General features: G+C 36.1%; 1 protein-coding gene across 1 annotated transcript in view; it reads left to right on the top strand.

Moving 5' to 3' along the window:
• The first annotated feature begins 1,151 nt into the window (after window positions 1-1,151).
• The window catches only part of LOC141285198 (BICD family-like cargo adapter 1), a 32,513-nt gene continuing 11,999 nt past the window's right edge, over window positions 1,152-21,665 (top strand). Inside the window, exons 1-3 of the mRNA XM_073818242.1 lie at window positions 1,152-1,503; window positions 3,419-3,634; window positions 19,586-19,702. Of these exons, the coding sequence (XP_073674343.1) occupies window positions 1,252-1,503; window positions 3,419-3,634; window positions 19,586-19,702 (585 nt within the window). The 5' untranslated portion in view covers window positions 1,152-1,251. The remainder of the gene's footprint in view (window positions 1,504-3,418; window positions 3,635-19,585; window positions 19,703-21,665) is intronic.

Genomic DNA, 21,665 nt, shown 5'->3' with positions numbered 1-21,665 from the left:
GCACTGCAGACTGCAGTAATGATGCGAAAAATGTAGCTTTGATCACAGGAATAAGAATAAATTGCATTTTAATATATATTCAAATAGAAAACAGTTATTTTAAATAATAGAAATATTTAAAAATTGTACTGTTTTTGCTGTACTTTGTGAACAGGAGATACTTAAACATTAACATTAAAAACATATTACTGTTCAAAAACTTTTGACTGGTGGTGTACTTTATCTATGCATCTTGAAATAATGATTACATACATAAAAGTATTATCAGGGGCCATATAGAGAACATGTACTGCTTTAATTTGGCAGCTAGTATTATATGAAGCATACAGTAATGTTAGAATGTCATAAATATAAAGTCATAAACTGTAGACTATGTTATAATACTTTAGCATATCGGTGGATTCTTATCTTGTACTTAGCCCACAAATTTGACCAGCCAAGCATTGTTCCAAAGAGTTATCAATGATTTCTACAGATATAACTACATATGAATCATCCACAGTAATGCGCTGACTAAATATAGTGTACACTGTGTTCTTTACACTGAAAATAAATTGATGACGAAACAATTTTCACTCAAAAAAAAATTAAATCAGAAATAGTATTTTTCACTTTTTTTACTGTAATCTGCTGCTGCACAGATAAACAATCTGAAATTTCATTGACTATAATAGTGGGTGGAGTTGTTTGTGAATTTCTGCACACTTACAAGAAGGATATAGTGTATCCTGCAGGCAGCACTCCAGAAGGGGCGGAGACTCCAAAATCTTGAGTGGAAGCCACGCCCCCTCACAGATTTTCCCCCTCTGCTTTGTTTCAAGATGTATTTTTATGTAATAAAAACGGTCAATTTTAAGCTTATTTTATTTATGAATTTGTGAATCCGTTTACTTTTTGTGAACTTAATTAAAATTATTTGTGGATCTTATTTGAGCTGTTTGTGAATAATTCATATTAATGAACATTTTCACGTAAAATGAAATATACCGTCGCAACTGTTTTAAAATAGTTGTCAGTTATTGTTATACATTTCTTAAAAAATAAATAAAAACGTTTGAAGCGATGAGTGAGTCACCTGAAACTACAAGCCCCACCCACACGAGTTCCTTTCCATCATCCGCCTGCAAACAAACATGAGTGTCAACCTGAGGCTTCTCACCCACTTTCTGTCTGTCTCACCCAGAAGCACAAGCGCATGGAGACTTGAGGTACTTTTACCCGTGAACCTCATTATTTCCACTCACTAGCGACATGAATCTCGGAGAGGAGCTGTGTTATAAAGCACATAAAATGGAAGTGGAGGAAGACTTTTACTCGTATGAATTCAGTAATGATGAAGATCTGCCGGTGTATAAGGACAGTGAGGAGTTGTTCGCAGCTCTTCGGCAGAAGGAGGATGAAGTTCTTCTGGCCGCTCAGGTGGGAAATGCTCTGCTCATGGAGAACAGACAGCTGAAGGAAGAGAGAGACGCTCTTCAGGACAAATACGCGGAGCAGCGGGAGGTGAGCGAGCGAGACTGGAGTTCCTGCCAGCGCTTCTATTTCTCAGCAGCCTAAAGACCACAGCGTGCATTTAAAGACTCGTCATAATTTCCGTTTTGGCGACAATGTATTGTTATAAAACATTAAAAACTTATTACACTATATATATATATATATATATATATATATATATATATATATATATATATATATAAATATAAAACAAGTGTAATGCCAAAAAGTTTATTTTTAAGATTTATTTATATATTTGTTTTAATATATATGTGACCCTGGACCACAAAACCAGTCATAAGTGTAAATTTGTCGAAATTGAAATTCTTACGTCATCTGAAAGCTGAGTAAATAAACTTTCCATTGATATATTGTTTGTTAAAATAGAACAATGTTTGTCTGAGATACAACTATTTGAAAACCTGGAATCTGAGGGTGCAAACAAATCTAAATATTGAGAAAATCGTCTTAAAATTTGCTGAAATGAAGTTCTTAGCAATGCATATTACTAATCAAAAATCAAGTTTTTATATATTTATAGTAGAAATTTCACAAAATATCTTCATGGAACATGATCTTTACTTAATATACTAATGATTTTTGGCATAAAAGAAAAATCAATCATTTTGACCCATACAGTGTATTTTTGGCTATTGCTACAAATATGCCCGTACTACTTAAGACTGGTTTTGTGGTCCAGGGTCACATATATTCAATGGCAAATGTTTGATTGTACTAGATAAACTATCAAAACAAGGGCCTTTTATTTTAAAGAAAGTTCACTGTTCAAAGGAAAAATAACCTTTTTGGCATTACACTTGTTTTCATATTTAATGCAAAATATTTAATATAAAAGTTTAAAAACGTAAGTGTCCAAAACATTTTGGGTGCTCCCACAGTTGTCTCAAAATGTTAAACTTTTAAACAAAATGTTTTGGATTAAATATGAAAACAAGTGTAATGCCAGGTTTATTTTTTTATTTGAACAGTGAACTTTCTTTAAATTAAATGGCCCTTGTTTTGATAGTTTATCTAATACAATTAGACATTTGCCACTGTATTTAAATATTTAAATGCATATTTTAGGCAGGTATTCATAATTTAATTCAACAGTAAACAGTAAAAAAAACTGCTATTTTAAGGGGGAAATCTTCTTTTCATAGTTTTAGCATTTTCAAATGAAATCAGGGCTGCATAAGATTTCATGTTGGTGTTGTCTCAATTATTAAAATTGCAAATCTGGTTTAGTTTTAAGACGTTGTATGACTTTGAATATCAAATATGTCACCATAAAGGAGTAGGCCACCCTGAAATTAAAATTGTTATTATTTACTCATTTTCATGTTGTTTTATACACTATGTCTTTTCTCTGAAAATTAGGAGTTAGTTGCATAAAAATAGTCATTATGTTGTTAAGACTTTGTCTTAAGAGCTAGTTTGGCTTACTAGTAGTTAACCAAGTAGTTATAAGTCTTAATTTTCAACTTCAAATTAGACCAATCTACCTTTAATGTAAGTTATTTAAAAAGTAAATAAATAAATAAAAATATTAATTTATAGGAGTTATATTATTTTTAATGACACGAGGGTGAGTAAATAATGACAGAATTTTTTATTTATTTATTATATTTTCATTTTTGTCATTTTAAGTTCACTAAATGTCCACTAAAAATTATTACAAAACCAATGTCACACATTTTACTAACTATAAGTAACTTTGCCACTATGTCAACTTATTTTAGTAACCTCAAACCTAAACTAACATTCTACTAATACTCTACTGACTGCTAGTTGACATGTAGTTGCACAGTTACTTAGTAACTTAGTAGAATGTCTACAGTGCACTATTGATAGTGGGATATCTCAGATTGTTTTATGAGAAATCAAATCCTGTAAAGATCTCCTGATTGGTGTTTGTCCTCAGGAGCTGGAGCAGGGAAGGTACGAGTTGCGGGTGAAACTGGAGGACTGCCAGGCACAGTGGGAGAGTCAGGTGTCCGAGCTGGAGCGAGACATGCAGGAGCTGCAGGCACAGGTCGAGAGGCTGAACCAGAGTCTGAGCGAGGCGGAAAGAGAGAAGAGCAGACTGAAGCATGAGCACAGCGAACAGAACCAGAGACTCAGAGAACAGCTGCAGATGGTCAGTGACTTCTACTGTACATCAAGCCACATATCAAACATTACTTTTACCATTGCTCATTTTATGGTTGCTGATCTGAACAAACACAAACTATGAGTTCTAATTATTGGTGCATTACTCATTGTTTAATACTGGAACTGCAGCGATTAAATGACAGCTCAAGTAGGGCAGCATTTGTTATTCCACAATATCATCAGGCTACATGATGAATCCTATTGTAATCTTGATTTCTGTTTCTCTCAATTTATCTAGCATAATCAACTGCGATATTTGCATTGGTAACAGGCCTTTACAAGCTTTCGGTTGCCAGATTTCAAAAGTTTAAATCCCCCAGTCAAAGCTTTTTTTTTGTTACTTAATCTTCCCAACCTAGCAACCAGGTGCGATTTGCCGGGGGAGATGGGGGGATCCCCAGTGGGTATAAAACATACCGGGAAGCCGATCCTACATCTCAAACTAAATCGCATGATTTGTGGTATGCGCATTGAAGACCCGTTCTGAATCAAATGATTCTTGATACGCATATTGAAGACCCGTTCTGAATTAAATGATTCAAGACACGTGCATTGAAGTCCAATTCTGAATTAAATGATTCTTGATACGTGCATTAAAGTCCCGTTCTGAATCAAATGATTCACAATACTTGCATTGAAGTCCCGTTCTGAATCAAATGAGTCACGATACTTGCATTGAAGTCCCGTTCTGAATCAAATGAGTCACGATACTTGCATTAAAGTCCTGTTCTGAATCAAATGATTCACAATACTTGCATTGAAGTCCCGTTCTGAATCAAATGAGTCACGATACTTGCATTAAAGTCCTGTTCTGAATCAAATGATTCACAATACTTGCATTGAAGTCCCGTTCTGAATCAAATGATTCACAATACTTGCATTGAAGTCCCGTTCTGAATCAAATGATTCACGATACTTGCATTGAAGTCCCGTTCTGAATCAAATGATTCACGATACTTGCATTGAAGTCCCGTTCTGAATCAAATGATTCACAATACTTGCATTGAAGTCCTGTTCTGAATCAAATGATTCGCGATACATGCATTAAAGTCCCGTTCTGAATCAAATGAGTCACGATACGTGCATTAAAGTCCCGTTCTGAATCAGATGAGTCACGATACGTGCATTGAAGTCCCATTCTTAATCAAATGAGTCAAGATATGTGCATTAAAGTCCCGTTCTGAATCAAATGAGTCAAGATACGCGCATTGAAGTCCCGTTCTGAATCAAATGAGTCACGATACGTGCATTAAAGTCCCGTTCTGAATCAGATGAGTCACGATACGTGCATTGAAGTCCCATTCTTAATCAAATGAGTCAAGATATGTGCATTAAAGTCCCGTTCTGAATCAAATGAGTCAAGATACGCGCATTGAAGTCCCATTCTTAATCAAATGAGTCAAGATATGTGCATTAAAGTCCCGTTCTGAATCAAATGAGTCACGATACGTGCATTAAAGTCCCGTTCTGAATCAGATGAGTCACGATACGTGCATTGAAGTCCCATTCTTAATCAAATGAGTCACGATACGTGCATTAAAGTCCCGTTCTGAATCAGATGAGTCACGATACGTGCATTGAAGTCCCATTCTTAATCAAATGAGTCAAGATATGTGCATTAAAGTCCCGTTCTGAATCAAATGAGTCAAGATACGCGCATTGAAGTCCCGTTCTGAATCAAATGATTCAAGACACACGCATTGAAGTCCCGTTCTGAATCAAATGAGTCAAGATACGCGCATTGAAGTCCCGTTCTGAATCAAATGATTCAAGACACACGCATTGAAGTCCCGTTCTGAATCAGATGAGTCACGATACGTGCATTAAAGTCCCGTTCTTAATCAAATGAGTCAAGATATGTGCATTAAAGTCCCGTTCTGAATCAAATGAGTCAAGATATGTGCATTAAAGTCCCGTTCTGAATCAAATGATTCAAGACACACGCATTGAAGTCCCGTTCTGAATCAGATGAGTCACGATACGTGCATTAAAGTCCCGTTCTTAATCAAATGAGTCAAGATATGTGCATTAAAGTCCCATTCTTAATCAAATGAGTCAAGATATGTGCATTAAAGTCCCGTTCTTAATCAAATGAGTCAAGATATGTGCATTAAAGTCCCATTCTTAATCAAATGAGTCAAGATATGTGCATTAAAGTCCCGTTCTGAATCAAATGAGTCACGATACGTGCATTGAAGTCCCGTTCTGAATCAAATGATTCAAGACACACGCATTGAAGTCCCATTCTTAATCAAATGAGTCAAGATACGCGCATTGAAGTCCCGTTCTGAATCAAATGATTCAAGACACACGCATTGAAGTCCCATTCTTAATCAAATGAGTCACGATACGTGCATTGAAGTCCCATTCTTAATCAAATGAGTCAAGATACGCGCATTGAAGTCCCATTCTTATTCAAATGATTCAAGACACACGCATTGAAGTCCCGTTCTGAATCAGATGAGTCACGATATGTGCATTAAAGTCCCGTTCTGAATCAAATGAGTCAAGACACACGCATTGAAGTCCCGTTCTGAATCAAATGAGTCAAGATACGCGCATTGAAGTCCCGTTCTGAATCAAATGATTCAAGACACACGCATTGAAGTCCCATTCTTAATCAAATGAGTCAAGTTACGCGCATTGAAGTCCCGTTCTGAATCAAATGATTCAAGACACACGCATTGAAGTCCCATTCTTAATCAAATGAGTCACGATACGTGCATTAAAGTCCCGTTCTGAATCAAATGAGTCAAGATACGCGCATTGAAGTCCCATTCTTATTCAAATGATTCAAGACACACGCATTGAAGTCCCGTTCTGAATCAGATGAGTCACGATACGTGCATTGAAGTCCCATTCTTAATCAAATGAGTCAAGATACGCGCATTGAAGTCCCATTCTTATTCAAATGATTCAAGACACACGCATTGAAGTCCCGTTCTGAATCAGATGAGTCACGATATGTGCATTAAAGTCCCGTTCTGAATCAAATGAGTCAAGATACGCGCATTGAAGTCCCGTTCTGAATCAAATGATTCAAGACACACGCATTGAAGTCCCATTCTTAATCAAATGAGTCAAGATACGCGCATTGAAGTCCCGTTCTGAATCAAATGATTCAAGACACACGCATTGAAGTCCCATTCTTAATCAAATGAGTCAAGATACGCGCATTGAAGTCCCGTTCTGAATCAAATGAGTCACGATACGTGCATTGAAGTCCCATTCTTAATCAAATGAGTCACGATACGTGCATTAAAGTCCCATTCTTAATCAAATGAGTCACGATACGTGCATTAAAGTCCCGTTCTGAATCAAATGAGTCAAGATACGCGCATTGAAGTCCCGTTCTGAATCAAATGATTCAAGACACACGCATTGAAGTCCCGTTCTGAATCAGATGAGTCACGATACGTGCATTGAAGTCCCGTTCTGAATCAGATGAGTCACGATACGTGCATTGAAGTCCCATTCTTAATCAAATGAGTCACGATACGTGCATTAAAGTCCCGTTCTGAATCAAATGAGTCAAGATACGCGCATTGAAGTCCCGTTCTGAATCAAATGATTCAAGACACACGCATTGAAGTCCCATTCTTAATCAAATGAGTCAAGATACGCGCATTAAAGTCCCGTTCTGAATCAAATGAGTCAAGATACGCGCATTGAAGTCCCGTTCTGAATCAAATGATTCAAGACACACGCATTGAAGTCCCGTTCTGAATCAGATGAGTCACGATACGTGCATTGAAGTCCCGTTCTGAATCAGATGAGTCACGATACGTGCATTGAAGTCCCATTCTTAATCAAATGAGTCACGATACGTGCATTAAAGTCCCGTTCTGAATCAAATGAGTCAAGATACGCGCATTGAAGTCCCGTTCTGAATCAAATGATTCAAGACACACGCATTGAAGTCCCATTCTTAATCAAATGAGTCAAGATACGCGCATTGAAGTCCCGTTCTGAATCGAATGATTCAAGACACACGCATTGAAGTCCCGTTCTGAATCAGATGAGTCACGATACGTGCATTGAAGTCCCATTCTTAATCAAATGAGTCACGATACGTGCATTAAAGTCCCGTTCTGAATCAAATGAGTCAAGATACGCGCATTGAAGTCCCGTTCTGAATCAAATGAGTCAAGATATGTGCATTAAAGTCCCGTTCTGAATCAAATGAGTCAAGATACGCGCATTGAAGTCCCGTTCTGAATCAAATGATTCAAGACACACGCATTGAAGTCCCATTCTTAGTCAAATGAGTCAAGATACGCGCATTAAAGTCCCGTTCTGAATCAAATGAGTCAAGACACACGCATTGAAGTCCCATTCTTAATCAAATGAGTCAAGATATGTGCATTAAAGTCCCGTTCTGAATCAAATGATTCAAGACACACGCATTGAAGTCCCATTCTTAATCAAATGAGTCACGATACGTGCATTGAAGTCCCGTTCTGAATCAAATGATTCAAGACACACGCATTGAAGTCCCATTCTTAATCAAATGAGTCACGATACGTGCATTGAAGTCCCGTTCTGAATCAAATGATTCAAGACACACGCATTGAAGTCCCATTCTTAATCAAATGAGTCACGATACGTGCATTGAAGTCCCGTTCTGAATCAAATGATTCACGATACTTGCATTAAAGTCCTGTTCTGAATCAAATGAGTCAAGATACGCGCATTGAAGTCCCGTTCTGAATCAAATGATTCAAGACACACGCATTGAAGTCCCATTCTTAATCAAATGAGTCAAGATATGTGCATTAAAGTCCCGTTCTGAATCAAATGATTCAAGACACACGCATTGAAGTCCCGTTCTGAATCAGATGAGTCACGATACGTGCATTGAAGTCCCATTCTTAATCAAATGAGTCACGATACGTGCATTGAAGTCCCGTTCTGAATCAAATGATTCACGATACTTGCATTAAAGTCCTGTTCTGAATCAAATGAGTCAAGATACGCGCATTGAAGTCCCGTTCTGAATCAAATGATTCAAGACACACGCATTGAAGTCCCATTCTTAATCAAATGAGTCACGATACGTGCATTGAAGTCCCGTTCTGAATCGAATGATTCAAGACACACGCATTGAAGTCCCGTTCTGAATCAGATGAGTCACGATACGTGCATTGAAGTCCCATTCTTAATCAAATGAGTCACGATACGTGCATTAAAGTCCCGTTCTGAATCAAATGAGTCAAGATACGCGCATTGAAGTCCCGTTCTGAATCAAATGAGTCAAGATATGTGCATTAAAGTCCCGTTCTGAATCAAATGAGTCAAGATACGCGCATTGAAGTCCCGTTCTGAATCAAATGATTCAAGACACACGCATTGAAGTCCCATTCTTAGTCAAATGAGTCAAGATACGCGCATTAAAGTCCCGTTCTGAATCAAATGAGTCAAGACACACGCATTGAAGTCCCATTCTTAATCAAATGAGTCAAGATATGTGCATTAAAGTCCCGTTCTGAATCAAATGATTCAAGACACACGCATTGAAGTCCCATTCTTAATCAAATGAGTCACGATACGTGCATTGAAGTCCCGTTCTGAATCAAATGATTCAAGACACACGCATTGAAGTCCCATTCTTAATCAAATGAGTCACGATACGTGCATTGAAGTCCCGTTCTGAATCAAATGATTCAAGACACACGCATTGAAGTCCCATTCTTAATCAAATGAGTCACGATACGTGCATTGAAGTCCCGTTCTGAATCAAATGATTCACGATACTTGCATTAAAGTCCTGTTCTGAATCAAATGAGTCAAGATACGCGCATTGAAGTCCCGTTCTGAATCAAATGATTCAAGACACACGCATTGAAGTCCCATTCTTAATCAAATGAGTCAAGATATGTGCATTAAAGTCCCGTTCTGAATCAAATGATTCAAGACACACGCATTGAAGTCCCGTTCTGAATCAGATGAGTCACGATACGTGCATTGAAGTCCCATTCTTAATCAAATGAGTCACGATACGTGCATTGAAGTCCCGTTCTGAATCAAATGATTCACGATACTTGCATTAAAGTCCTGTTCTGAATCAAATGAGTCAAGATACGCGCATTGAAGTCCCGTTCTGAATCAAATGATTCAAGACACACGCATTGAAGTCCCATTCTTAATCAAATGAGTCACGATACGTGCATTGAAGTCCCGTTCTAAATCAAATGATTCAAGACACACGCATTGAAGTCCCATTCTTAATCAAATGAGTCAAGATATGTGCATTAAAGTCCCGTTCTGAATCAAATGATTCAAGACACACGCATTGAAGTCCCGTTCTGAATCAGATGAGTCACGATACGTGCATTGAAGTCCCATTCTTAATCAAATGAGTCAAGATATGTGCAATTGTGATCACGTTAGACAGTTTCCGTCATATTTAAAACAGTTCATGACATGACACTCATTATCTGGTACTTGCCTAAAAAGACGGGTATATAATGTATAGTAACAATTTGGTCAATCTCCGCCTATGGTGAGAGGTTTTCAGAAGCATCCCTCCCTCTCTGCTTTTGTCACAACTCGTACCCTGCTGGCAACTTTATGGAATAAAAACACTGATTAGTTGAAAATAGTTAGAGTTTAGCAATTCTCTGCCTAAATGAAAGTTTTATTCAGCCAGTCTGTTTTCTTTCATGCAGTCATTTACATTGTTTGCTGTGACTAAATCTGTAAGCAAACCATGCAAGTTAATGTTCTCTTACTGTATGTGAAAGTGCAATACTTTAATTGAATGCCAAAAAGGCAATAATTGTGATTTGATATGTTTTAGCAAAATAACTATGAATAATCACTTAACCATTATCGTGCAGCCCTATCATATTATATAAAAATCATTGTAACCTTTTGCCTCAGTCATATATATATATAGCAATCAAAGTGACAAGCCAGTTTTGATGATGTGATCATTATGGGCAAGTCTCTTTATGCACTTGTTGCTTTCATTGCATAATGAATGTGTCCTTTATAAGGCAGACAGCATAACCCAACCACACACTTTACTGGAGCACACACACACACACAGGGCTCATAAAAGACTTTAACGATTCTAAAGGCCAATAATGCAGCAGGTATCGTCTCTTGCTCAGATAAAGATGATGTCATGCTCGTTCTCGGCTTAGCGTAGAAGATATGATATGGAAAATGAGCTGACGTGCAAATATTGTGAATGCACTATGAGAAAGCAAGTCCTACCCATGAAATATATGTGCTTTTAGTACATCTATGGGTAACACTTTACAGTTTAAGTAAACATAAATGAACAATGAATAATAGTAATCAGTAATCTGGAACAGTAATAATAATAGTTTTTTGTTTGAATTAGTTAATGCACTATCATGCACAAACAGTGAAGAATTGTGTTTGTATTAACTAACTAACAAAGATTAATAAATGCTGTACAGTTTAATTGTTCATTGTTGGTTATATTAGATAATGCATTAACTAATGTAAACAAATTGTAAATCTTACTGTAAAGTGTTACCAATCTATGCAATGACTATGAATGGTCACATGCTGATTTTAGCTTTGTAAAGAGAGCATGATCATAGTGTTTGGCTCAGGGCTTGTGGCAGTGCTGTTTTGTGACATTCCTGTTTACTTTCCTCATCCTTTCCGGTTAAAGCCATATGAGCGAAACCACAGTAACATCTGACTCAGATTCCAGAGATAACAGTATTTAATTCATAAAAGAGTGTCACATTTCAGCCCAAAATCAAAAGAGAAAACAGGTGATTGTTTTTGTGCATAAAGAAAATGAAACATAATTGTATAGAATATTTTTTGTTAACAGTATATTCAGTAATAACTAAGAGTTTTCACTCAATAAACTCCTCATTTGCTTTTTATTAAGTTTATCTGCTGATAGCAAGTAAGGTTGTAGTAGTTGTTTGTTGTTGTAAATATGTTTAGGTATTTGGTTAAATGATCTAGATAGAATATGGTCATGCAGAATAAAAAAAAAAAAGTTTTTTTTAAGTTCTAAACAGCCAATATACTAGTAATAAGCATGCTAAAAAGCAACAAGTTAAACGTGTTAAGTTTTTTTTTTTTTTTTTACCACAATTTTTAATTACATTTTGAATGTTTGTTAAATAATACACAATGTTTATCATATTTATTCTCATTACAGTATTTTACATTAATACAGTAAAATATTACTGCAATACAACTTTTTTTATCAGGGTAAATTAAAGGCATTGCAACAAATAACACCATGTGTATAAATACTTTACAATAAAAAACATGTAGAGAGAGAGAAAAAAAATGTAGCAGGAATTGTCGAAAAAATCAAAACAAGGACGTAGTTGTCATTAAAATGAGTTTTTCAATTGATCAATTGATTTAAATTGATTAGAAAGTTATCATCCATTTCAATGCTTTTGCAATCAATTCCTTCTGTTTTGGAGTCTTGTTTCTGCCACGGGATTAAAAAAAATCTAATTTAATCTCAATTATACGTTTATATCTTTAAATCTTAAAAATACAAAGATATAAATGTACAATTGACATAAAAAAAATTCTGAATTGTACTGACTGTTTCCATACCCATAACAAAAAAAAAAGAATTGTGAGATGAAAACAACTGAATTATGAGAAAGTCAGTTTTCTTTCTCCATGGTGGAAACAAGCTTCCATAAGTCCACTTTATGTTGTCTCTTTTGAGCTGAGAATCTAAATTTAGATCCACCTGCTCTTGTTGACTCATTCTGTGTGGAAACCACTTTCACACACTTTCCTCTTACACTCGACTGCTATCTAATCTCACAGATTCGTTATGCTCAAGGTCGAGGTTTACACCCTTTTTTATTCTGTTTGCAAACCTGCATGAGTTTGAACTCCCAGTTCAAATTCATGACCTCATTTAAAAAAAAAAACCTGTTATATCATTTAATCTCAGTTTGGTATGATAGACATGCCAAAACACTGAGGCTGTAGTCATGCATTGTGAGTTTGAGCTAGAGTAATAACTAACTCACACTGCTCCACTGGGACGTCCCACACCCACTCATCGTCCACACGCCACACGTCACTAAACTAAAGTAGCCATAGAGACTGTCTATGACCATTTTTTCCAAGAAATCAAAGATCGGGAAACACTGATGTTTATGCATCCCATCCTGCTCCGAAGGAAGAGGAAGTACGTCTTACTCATTACACCAAGGCTTACGCCATGTATAAAATTTTGCTTTAGCTGCTCTTAACGGGGTCTAGAGTAGAGTTACAGATAAGCGCCTTTTATGCTTCGATTGCAGCGTTGCTGTTGTCTGTTATGGTAAACAGCTCTTTTTTCAAGTGTATGAAGCCTTGAATGGTGAGTATTTGTGTGTGAATGTCTGTGCATGTAGTGACTTTACTAAGATATGCTTTTGGGGACAAAAGTAAACTTGTTTATGTATGTGTTTATGTGTGCATGCATCTGTCCCCACAAAAACAGTACAACCTGAAACCAGCGTAATATGCTTAATGAACATACTACATACTGTAATGTCTTCATAAAAATGCAGAAAGCTTTGTGTGAGGGTTAGGATTAGTTTAGGTTAAATGTGTGTAGTGGTGTTTATGACGTACTTGTAGTACCTAACAGTCTGTACAGTACACAGTTGTACAAAAGCACTAAGAGAGTCTATCAGGGGAATGCAGCGTAATTTAGAGGAGATCAACCTCCCATGTTGTTTACCGAAGCCTTAAAACAAGCATTTGCTATTGCAGGAAAGCTGTGCCTTCCTGTTCCAGGGTGTAAACCTCTCGGGATGCGACAAACACGCTTGTGCTGCACAGTGTTGCTCACATATGCTTTTCTGATCATGTCTGAACTGTAAGTAGAGTTTGAGAAACAAGCAACAAGAGGCTTTTCATATGCTCTGTAGTACATTAGTACAGTTATAGTCTATTATATTTCATATTGCAGTCAGAACTGCATGACTTTCTTTCTTTATTCCATTGAGCTCAGTAGATGTTAATTCTTTTCCATACATCAAAAGGAAATTAATACTGGGCATGTCAAGCTCCAAATACGGAGAGTCCCACAGATTTACTTACAAACCAAAAACATTCAGAAGAACACTCTTAAAAATAAAGGTGCTTCACGATGCCGTAGAAGAACCTTTTTTGACTAAAAGGTTCCATAAAGAACCTTTAAACATCTGAAGAACCTTTCTGTTTCACAAAATGTTCTTCAGATTATAAAAAGATAAGCAAGAGACTGAATTGTTCTTTGTGGAGCCAAAAATGGTTCTTCTATGGCATCGCTTGAGGAACCGTTTAAAGCATCTTTATTTTTGAGAGTGTATCAGTTTGAATTGTATACTTTACAGAAGTGTCCTGGAAGTGTGGAGTTGTTGAAGATTCAGCAAATAAGTCACAGTTTAATTGCGTGACTTTGTAAATCATTCACACTTGTGCTGTTCTCCAGTCACCTGCTGTGAGGTGGACCAGCCTTACATAATGCCACACCTGCCCTCACTTTACAAACTTAAAACAGCTATAGTGATGCTTCACCACCAATGGAATTAAACTAGTTGTTTTGAGTAAAAAATAAATAAATAAAAAATAACTAGATAGAAAAGTTTGTCAAGACAAACTTTAAGTTTGCTTGAGAAAGCCAGACCAGAAAGTTTTTAAACCTAAAAAAATTTTAAGACGGTGGTCAGTCTGAAATAGTTTGAAGTTTAAAGTAGTTTTAGCTTAAAGCATAAAGTTTGTTGTTAGCCGGGTTCTAGCATGATTAGCATGTTACTAACATGTTGCTAGCATGGTTTTATCACAATTAGCAAGGTACTAGCATGTTGCTAACATGATTACCAAGTTACTAAAATGTTGTTAGCACGTTTTAAGCATGATTACCATGTTATTAGCATTTTGTTAGCATCATTTGCAAGTTACTTGCAGGTTGTAGCATGATTCTAGCATGATTCGCATGTTGTTTTATCATGATTAGTATGTTACAAGCTTGTTGTTAGCATTTTTTAGCATGATTAACGTTATTAGCATGTTGCTAGCATGTTTTAGCATTATTTGCAAGTTACTAGCATGTTTATAGCATGGTTAGCATGTTACTACCATGTTGGCAGCATGATTCTAACATAATTAGCATGTTTCTCCCTGGCGAAAAAAACAGCTAAAACCAGCCTAGGCTGGTTGGCTGGTTTTAGCTGGTCATAGCTGGAAGGCCGGCTGGTTTTAGAGGGGTTTTGGCCACTTTTCCAGCCTGGCCAGGCTGGTCTTAGCTGGTCAGGCTGGGAAACCAGCTAAAACCAGCTACTTCCAGCTTAAACCAGCTAAGACCAGCCAACCAGCCTAGGCTGGTATTAGCTGTTTTTTTCAGCAGGGCTGACATGATTGGCATGTTAATAGCATGTTGATAGCATGATTAGCATGTTACTAGCATGTCAATAGCATGATTAGCATGTTACTAGCATGTCGATAGCATGATTAGCATGTCACTAGTATGTTGATAGCATGATTAGCATGTCACTAGTATGTCGATAGCATGATTAGCATGTTGATAGCATGATTAGCATGTTACTAGAATGTTGAAGGCAGGATTAGCAATTTATTAGCTTGTTACTAGTATGTTTCTAACATGTTACTAGCATGTTGTTAGCATGATTTTAGCATGGGTAGCATGTTACTAGCATGTTAACATGATTCTAGAATAATTATGTGTTACAAGCATAATTAGCAAGTTAGTTTGAATGAGTTTAAATGTATTAGAAATAGAAGGGCAGTTTGATTGAGTCAGTGTGAGTTTGAATAGTGTTGATCTTTTGAACATTCTGTCAATGTAAGTCTATGGGATTTTCCCCAGTATTAATCATCATTTCTAGGAAAGCTGTAAGTCGGATCAGTTAGAAAAGATACAGCAGCTGGAGTCAGATCAGTCTGAAGATCTGGCCTGAGTTTGGAGTTTGGAGAGTTAAAGCTCTAGGAGGAGCAGCAGTCAGACATTTTAGTCTCAGAAGAAGAAGATGAATATTACGTTTAAATAGCATTTCATTAAGTTGGCTTTCTCAAAAGCCAAATTATGTGAACGTTCATTATTATAGGGGTTAATATTATTTCTGTTGTCTTCAGGGAAATGCTGAACAGGCTCCTATGATTTGCCCGTTTTGGATGCCTGACAAGTCATCCATTTCACTGAGCACTTGTGCTAAACACCGCTCAATACAACTTATACAACCTTCACGGTCCATTTGTTGTCGTTTTAAGAACAACATTCTTTACTATTATGACTGCACACATGAAGCATGACACAAAGAAAACTAGCTGAAAACCCAAAGTGAATGATCAAGACCATCAAACACTAAGAACAAGCCAATATCCATGAAAATCACTAAAACTTTAAACAAAGAAACCAATGCTAAAATGTGACAGTTGGAGCACCAAGATGAACTTCAACATCTGCCCTGATGTGTGAGAAGCAGATTGGATTGGTTGACAGCTGTAGTATGAGGTGATAAAACACCTTAATAATAAAACATGAGGCGCTTTGTGATTATTCATGCAAACCCCAGTTATGTCTTAAATGATCATAAACCGTTAAGAATGGAAATATTTGTAGCAGTATATTGGATCCGTGTGGCTCTTAAAGCAGCAACAAATAATATTCCTTCTGCCGTCTTTGTGCTTAATATTAATCAAATGTAAAAATACAAAGAGAAAATCTTGAATATAGGACTTTTGTAGTTTTAATAAGAAACAAAGCATATTTAATTCTTATAGTGAAGACGCTGTTTTATTTTACATTCAAATAATTACATTCAGTTTCTGTAGTAGGCTGAATCACTAATATAAAGTTTTGGACCCAGTCATAATCTTGTTAAATGGTCGTGATTACAATATTGACCAAAATAATCATGATTATGATTTTGGCCATAATCGAGCAGCCCTAGTTGAAAGCTGTAGTTCAAGCAAATGGTGGTAAAACATTATTTTGTCCAACCCCTATAATTCTAGAGTAGAGAAAAACCAAATGCATGCACAGAATTTAACAATACTTAATTACAAGTACATATGATTAATGCACATAAAGTTGTTTCTGTAGGAATGTGTGCAACATTTATCTGTTTCTTGTTCCTTGTTGTTTTTTCTTTTGAATTTTCTTTCTTGAGCAAATATGCTGTTTTGAAGGCATTTGAAAATCATGTTATTTTAGCTATACTGCTAGTAATGCAGTCCCTTTAGTGAATCTGATTCAGAAATGCATTGAGATTTATTAGTTTGAAGATGCCACAAGGAGGTTGATATGTTTACTTAAAGGTCCACTGAAGTGCCTTGAAACACGCAGCGTTATTCTATGTTGTGACGTACTTTTAACTGAAACAAAAACATATCGCCCAGCCCCGCCCACTAATTTTGAATAGCCAATAGCGTTCCATTTATATCTGCTCGCAAGAGCCGTTGAGCTCGGTAAAGCCGCATTCGTAAGCTTATGACAGCCCCAGACTAATAAATTACCGCACAGATTCAATATGAAACTTGCTAAAACGAAATAGAGATTATTATCATGCTGAGGCTGTGTAGTTTAATACATGCCGACCCACATATGAGCGCTTATGATCTCCTCCGCGTCTTTGTGTAGGGGGCGGGACACAAGGGACTCAGAGAGCATTTGATTGGACAGAACGTTTGATGAGAAACTGAAGTGCACGGTGATATCATCCAAATCCTTGATCCATATAGGCGGAAGTGACGAGACTGTAAGTTTTGAATGCCCATATCTTGTAAATGCAAATTTTGTCTTTGTTTTGAAGCACACTAGCTTATAGATAACCTTAAGGCTAATATATTCATACTAAAAGCCAGAAAACTTTAATTTTGATTTCAGGGGGACTTTAAGAATCCAGTTTGGCTTGGCGAATCAGTTTACTGCAATACCACAAAACCCTGGACCACCAAAACCAGTCTTAAGTAGCATGGGTATCCAGATGTCAGCATTTGAAGTGGATCAAAACCTTACATCAAAGTTGACCTAAAACTATAACCGTTCTTGTCTTAGGACAAATTTGACTAACTTTTTTGATCCACTTCAAATGCAGAAAAAAATATTTATATCAATAGCCAACTATACATTGTATGGGTCAACATTGTCAATTTTTCTTTTAAGCCAAAAATCATTAAAATATGAAGTAAAGATCATGTTCCATGAAGATGTTTTGAAAATGTCCGACCATAAATATATAAAATCTTAATTTTTAATTAGTAATATGCATTGCTAAAAACGTCATTTTGGACAACTTTGAAGGATATTTTCTCAGTAGTTTATGTTTTATTTTTTTGCACCCTCAAATTTCAGATTTTCAAATAGTTGTATTTGTACCTAAATTTAGATCCACATGATTCTGTTGACTCATTATGTGTGTGAAACACTTTCACATGTTGGTAACACTTTGAACTAGTATCTGATCCCGTATCTAATCAGATTTGTCTATGTTTTCAGTTTGTACTATACTGAAAGTGTAGTATACTAAAAGTGAACTTAGGTGTACTAATAGTTTACTAATTAAATACCTTTTTTATGCATTTTAGTACACTTTGCTGTATAGTCTCAGTTAACTACTAGTTTAATAATTTTTACTGCAAGTGTACTAGTAAGTTTTCTTTAAGTGAACTTTACATCATACTTTAATTATACTACTATGTTCCTAGGTATTAATTTGTGTATATTTTGTTAGATGAATATCTGAACATACATAACATCAAAAGAAAGAGCGGTATCTGCTTGTAAACAAAAACTTATTATTCTAGCTTCATGCATTCTTTTTACACTTGAATGTGTGTAAGTTTCATAAATAAATAAATAAACAACATTTTAAACAAAAAGCTAAAATAAAAGACTGTTCCTGATAATCAAAGCGTAGATGGAGCCCGAAGCTTTGCGGTCATTATTTCCTCTTCATGGGTCAACATTTTATTCCATAACGTTACACAGTTTTCCATATCTGTGGTTTTGATGCTGTTTTATGTCTGACGATTGTGTTAGATTACATGTGGAAGCATCTGCTGTATCGGTTTCTTCTTCACTTGTGTTTTGGAAATTCTGTACAGAAGATACAATGCAAAAGTTCCCCTAGTTTACAACAATGAAAACACAGATTCTCAGAGCAGAAGTATAGCTCAAATTAGTATAAGTTAAGTATACTTAAATGTAATTTTAAGTTTATTTCTGAGAATTATATAAAAGCACATTTCTGAGAAGTACATAAAAAGTATACTGAAAGTATACTTTCCTATTTAGTTTAAAATAAGCATACTTATAGCACACTTGAATAAACTTCTTTTTTTGTTAGGGTAATCTGATCAGAAAAATGTATTACATTTATTAGTTTGGAGACGCTATCTGGCTTGGGGCATCAGCTGGCTGGAGCGTTACTGAATGCTACAAAGCCGTTAGCTTTATGGCCAGTCCTGAATAGCCTTTCTCTCATGGGACCACTAACCTTGTGGTGGTTGGTAGTTGAGTCTAATTGAACCAGGACCCCTATCCACTCCTCCATATGCTGTTGAGCGTGGGGTCATTCCCCGCCCCCATCCCATACACGCTCACATTGACTATCTGGCTGGTTATGATAATGCCACTGCCAAGACCAAGATGCCAAGCTGCATCTGTCATGTAGTTCTTTGATCTGCTCATGAACGCGTGTGATGCACGCTGACGTCTGTCCAGTTATCTGCTGATTCAGGTTCATCACCAGAGGCCCCCGATCGGCCAGTGCATGCTTTTGTTCAGCTCTTATCAAGCGAACTTAACTCCTTTTCATTATGAAAATGGGATGCATTCCTCAGTGGACAATCATGTCTTTTTGTTGTTACTTTCTCTTCTAAATCTTTGATTTATGAATATTTGAAAGCTGAAAAAGCGTACAGACTTACAGTGGTTTGACAAGTGAGCTGTGTTGTGTGTGTTTAGGGCATGGAAGTGGAGCGAACCATGACCAACGAGCTTCAAAGACTGAAACAGGAAATGCGAGAAAGGGGGCAAGCCAGACCCCAGGACGAAGAAGTCATCAACGCTCTTAGAGAACAGGTGAGAAACTGTTTATACTCACACACTGCATGGTATTTTATACTACAGTATGGTATTTATTCTAATTACAAATAAAATGTATTCAAAAAATAGTCTGCAGCTGTCCATGCATGCTTGTTTAATAAATATTATGCCACAGTTAGTTCCAGATCTCAGATTTGATTGGGTGAGCAACATTCAAAGAGTGCTTTTGCTGTTGTATCATTACGTTTGTCTTTGTTTGTGGCATTCTAGACTAGACAATAGCTGTGTCCCAATTCAGAGACTGCGTCCTTGGAAGGACACAGACTTCAAAGGCCACACCTTCACCTTAAAGGTGGATCTGAGTGAAAGCAAAATAGGGTTCAGAGTCTGCCTAATATTCACAGCTTGGTCCATTTATGTACATAAAAGTATGAACTTAAAAAAAATGCATTTTAGTAAGATATGCACCACTTGAAAGTGTTTTGGTTGAAACGCAGTACTTAAAGAGATAGTTCACCCAAAAGGAAACTCTTGTTATCAGTTTCTATATTCTGCACACACAAAAGATATTCTGAAGAATGTTGCTAAGTAAACAGTTGTTGGTATGGAAGTCCGTTTTCGCCACTGAATAAAAAAAAAAAAGTAATTGCGTAATTTGCGTAAAGGTAATTTTTGTCTTAGAATTGCATAATACAAACTCGCAATTCTTTTTTTCCTCAGAATTGTGAGATATAAACTCGCAATTGTATGTTATAAAGTCAGAGTTATGAGATATAAACTTGCAATTGTAAGTTATAAAGTCAGAATTGCATGGTATAAACTCTCAATATTACTTTTTTCTCGCAATTGCAAGTTTATATCTGAATTGTGAGATATAGACTCACAATTGTGATTTATAAAGTTTAATTTTGAGGAAGAAAAAGACTGATATGTTCTTAGAATTGCGAGTTCTAACTTAAAGAAGTTCACTTTTAGAAAAAAAAAATTACAGATAATGCACTCACCCCCTTGTCATCAAAGATGTTCATGTCTTTCTTTCTTCAGTCTTAAAGAAATTGTTTTTTGAGGAAAACATTTCAGAATTTTTCTCCATATAATGGACTTCTATGGTGCCCTGAGTATGAAATTCCAAAATGCATTTTAACTGCACCTTCAAACGATCCCAATTGTGGTTGAAAATGATCCCAGCTGATTCAAATATGTGTGTTATAAAGTCAGAATTGAGAGTTATAAACTCAATTATAAACTTACAATTCTGAGAAAAAAGTCACAACTGTGAGATATACGATCGCAATTCTGAGAAAAAATTGTCAGAATCTTGAGTTTATATCTCACAATTCTGACTTTTTTTCTCAAAATTGATAGTTTATGTCTCGCAATTCTGACTTTATTACTCGCAATTGCTCTGAGAATTCTGAGAAAAAAGTGAGATAAAAAGTTGTAATTGCCTTTTTTTATTTTTATTTTTTTATTATTATTCAGTGGCAGCTTCTATATGTTGGTCTTTTTTTTCTCCATACTATGGAAGTCAGTGGGGACCAACATCTGTTTGTTTACCAACATTCTTCAAAATCTATTCCATTGAAAAAATATAACCTTTCAAGGTTTTAGAACATTCCGAAATCTTTGTTCCATAGAATAAAGATCCTTTTTTATTTTTTCAATTAAAAGCCCGTCATCACTTGTGTGCAATGAATCTTGGGCTGTGCCGCGAAAGACCTATCTGTTGTAACTTTCATGTCCTGAAAAAAACAAGGCACATTTTAAGGTCAATTTGAAGGAATCTTTGAATTAAGATTAAGAATTAAGAAAAGCCTTCATTGTGCTGCTGTGAATCATTTGGTCTGCAAGCGCATCCTTCAAAGGTTGCATCCTCTGAATTGGAATACAGCTACAGAATGCAGTTCTTTGCAGGAGCTCATCATGCTTGAGCCCTTTATCATGGACAGCGAATAAAAATCTGTTTACTTTCTCCTCCATTTAAGGATCATAATATGCA

The sequence above is a fragment of the Garra rufa genome, chromosome 14 (assembly GCF_049309525.1).
Source record: "Garra rufa chromosome 14, GarRuf1.0, whole genome shotgun sequence".
Lineage (NCBI taxonomy): Eukaryota > Metazoa > Chordata > Actinopteri > Cypriniformes > Cyprinidae > Garra > Garra rufa.
The sequence above is the reverse complement of the archived record's forward strand: the minus strand, read 5'-3'. Positions and strand labels throughout refer to the sequence as shown.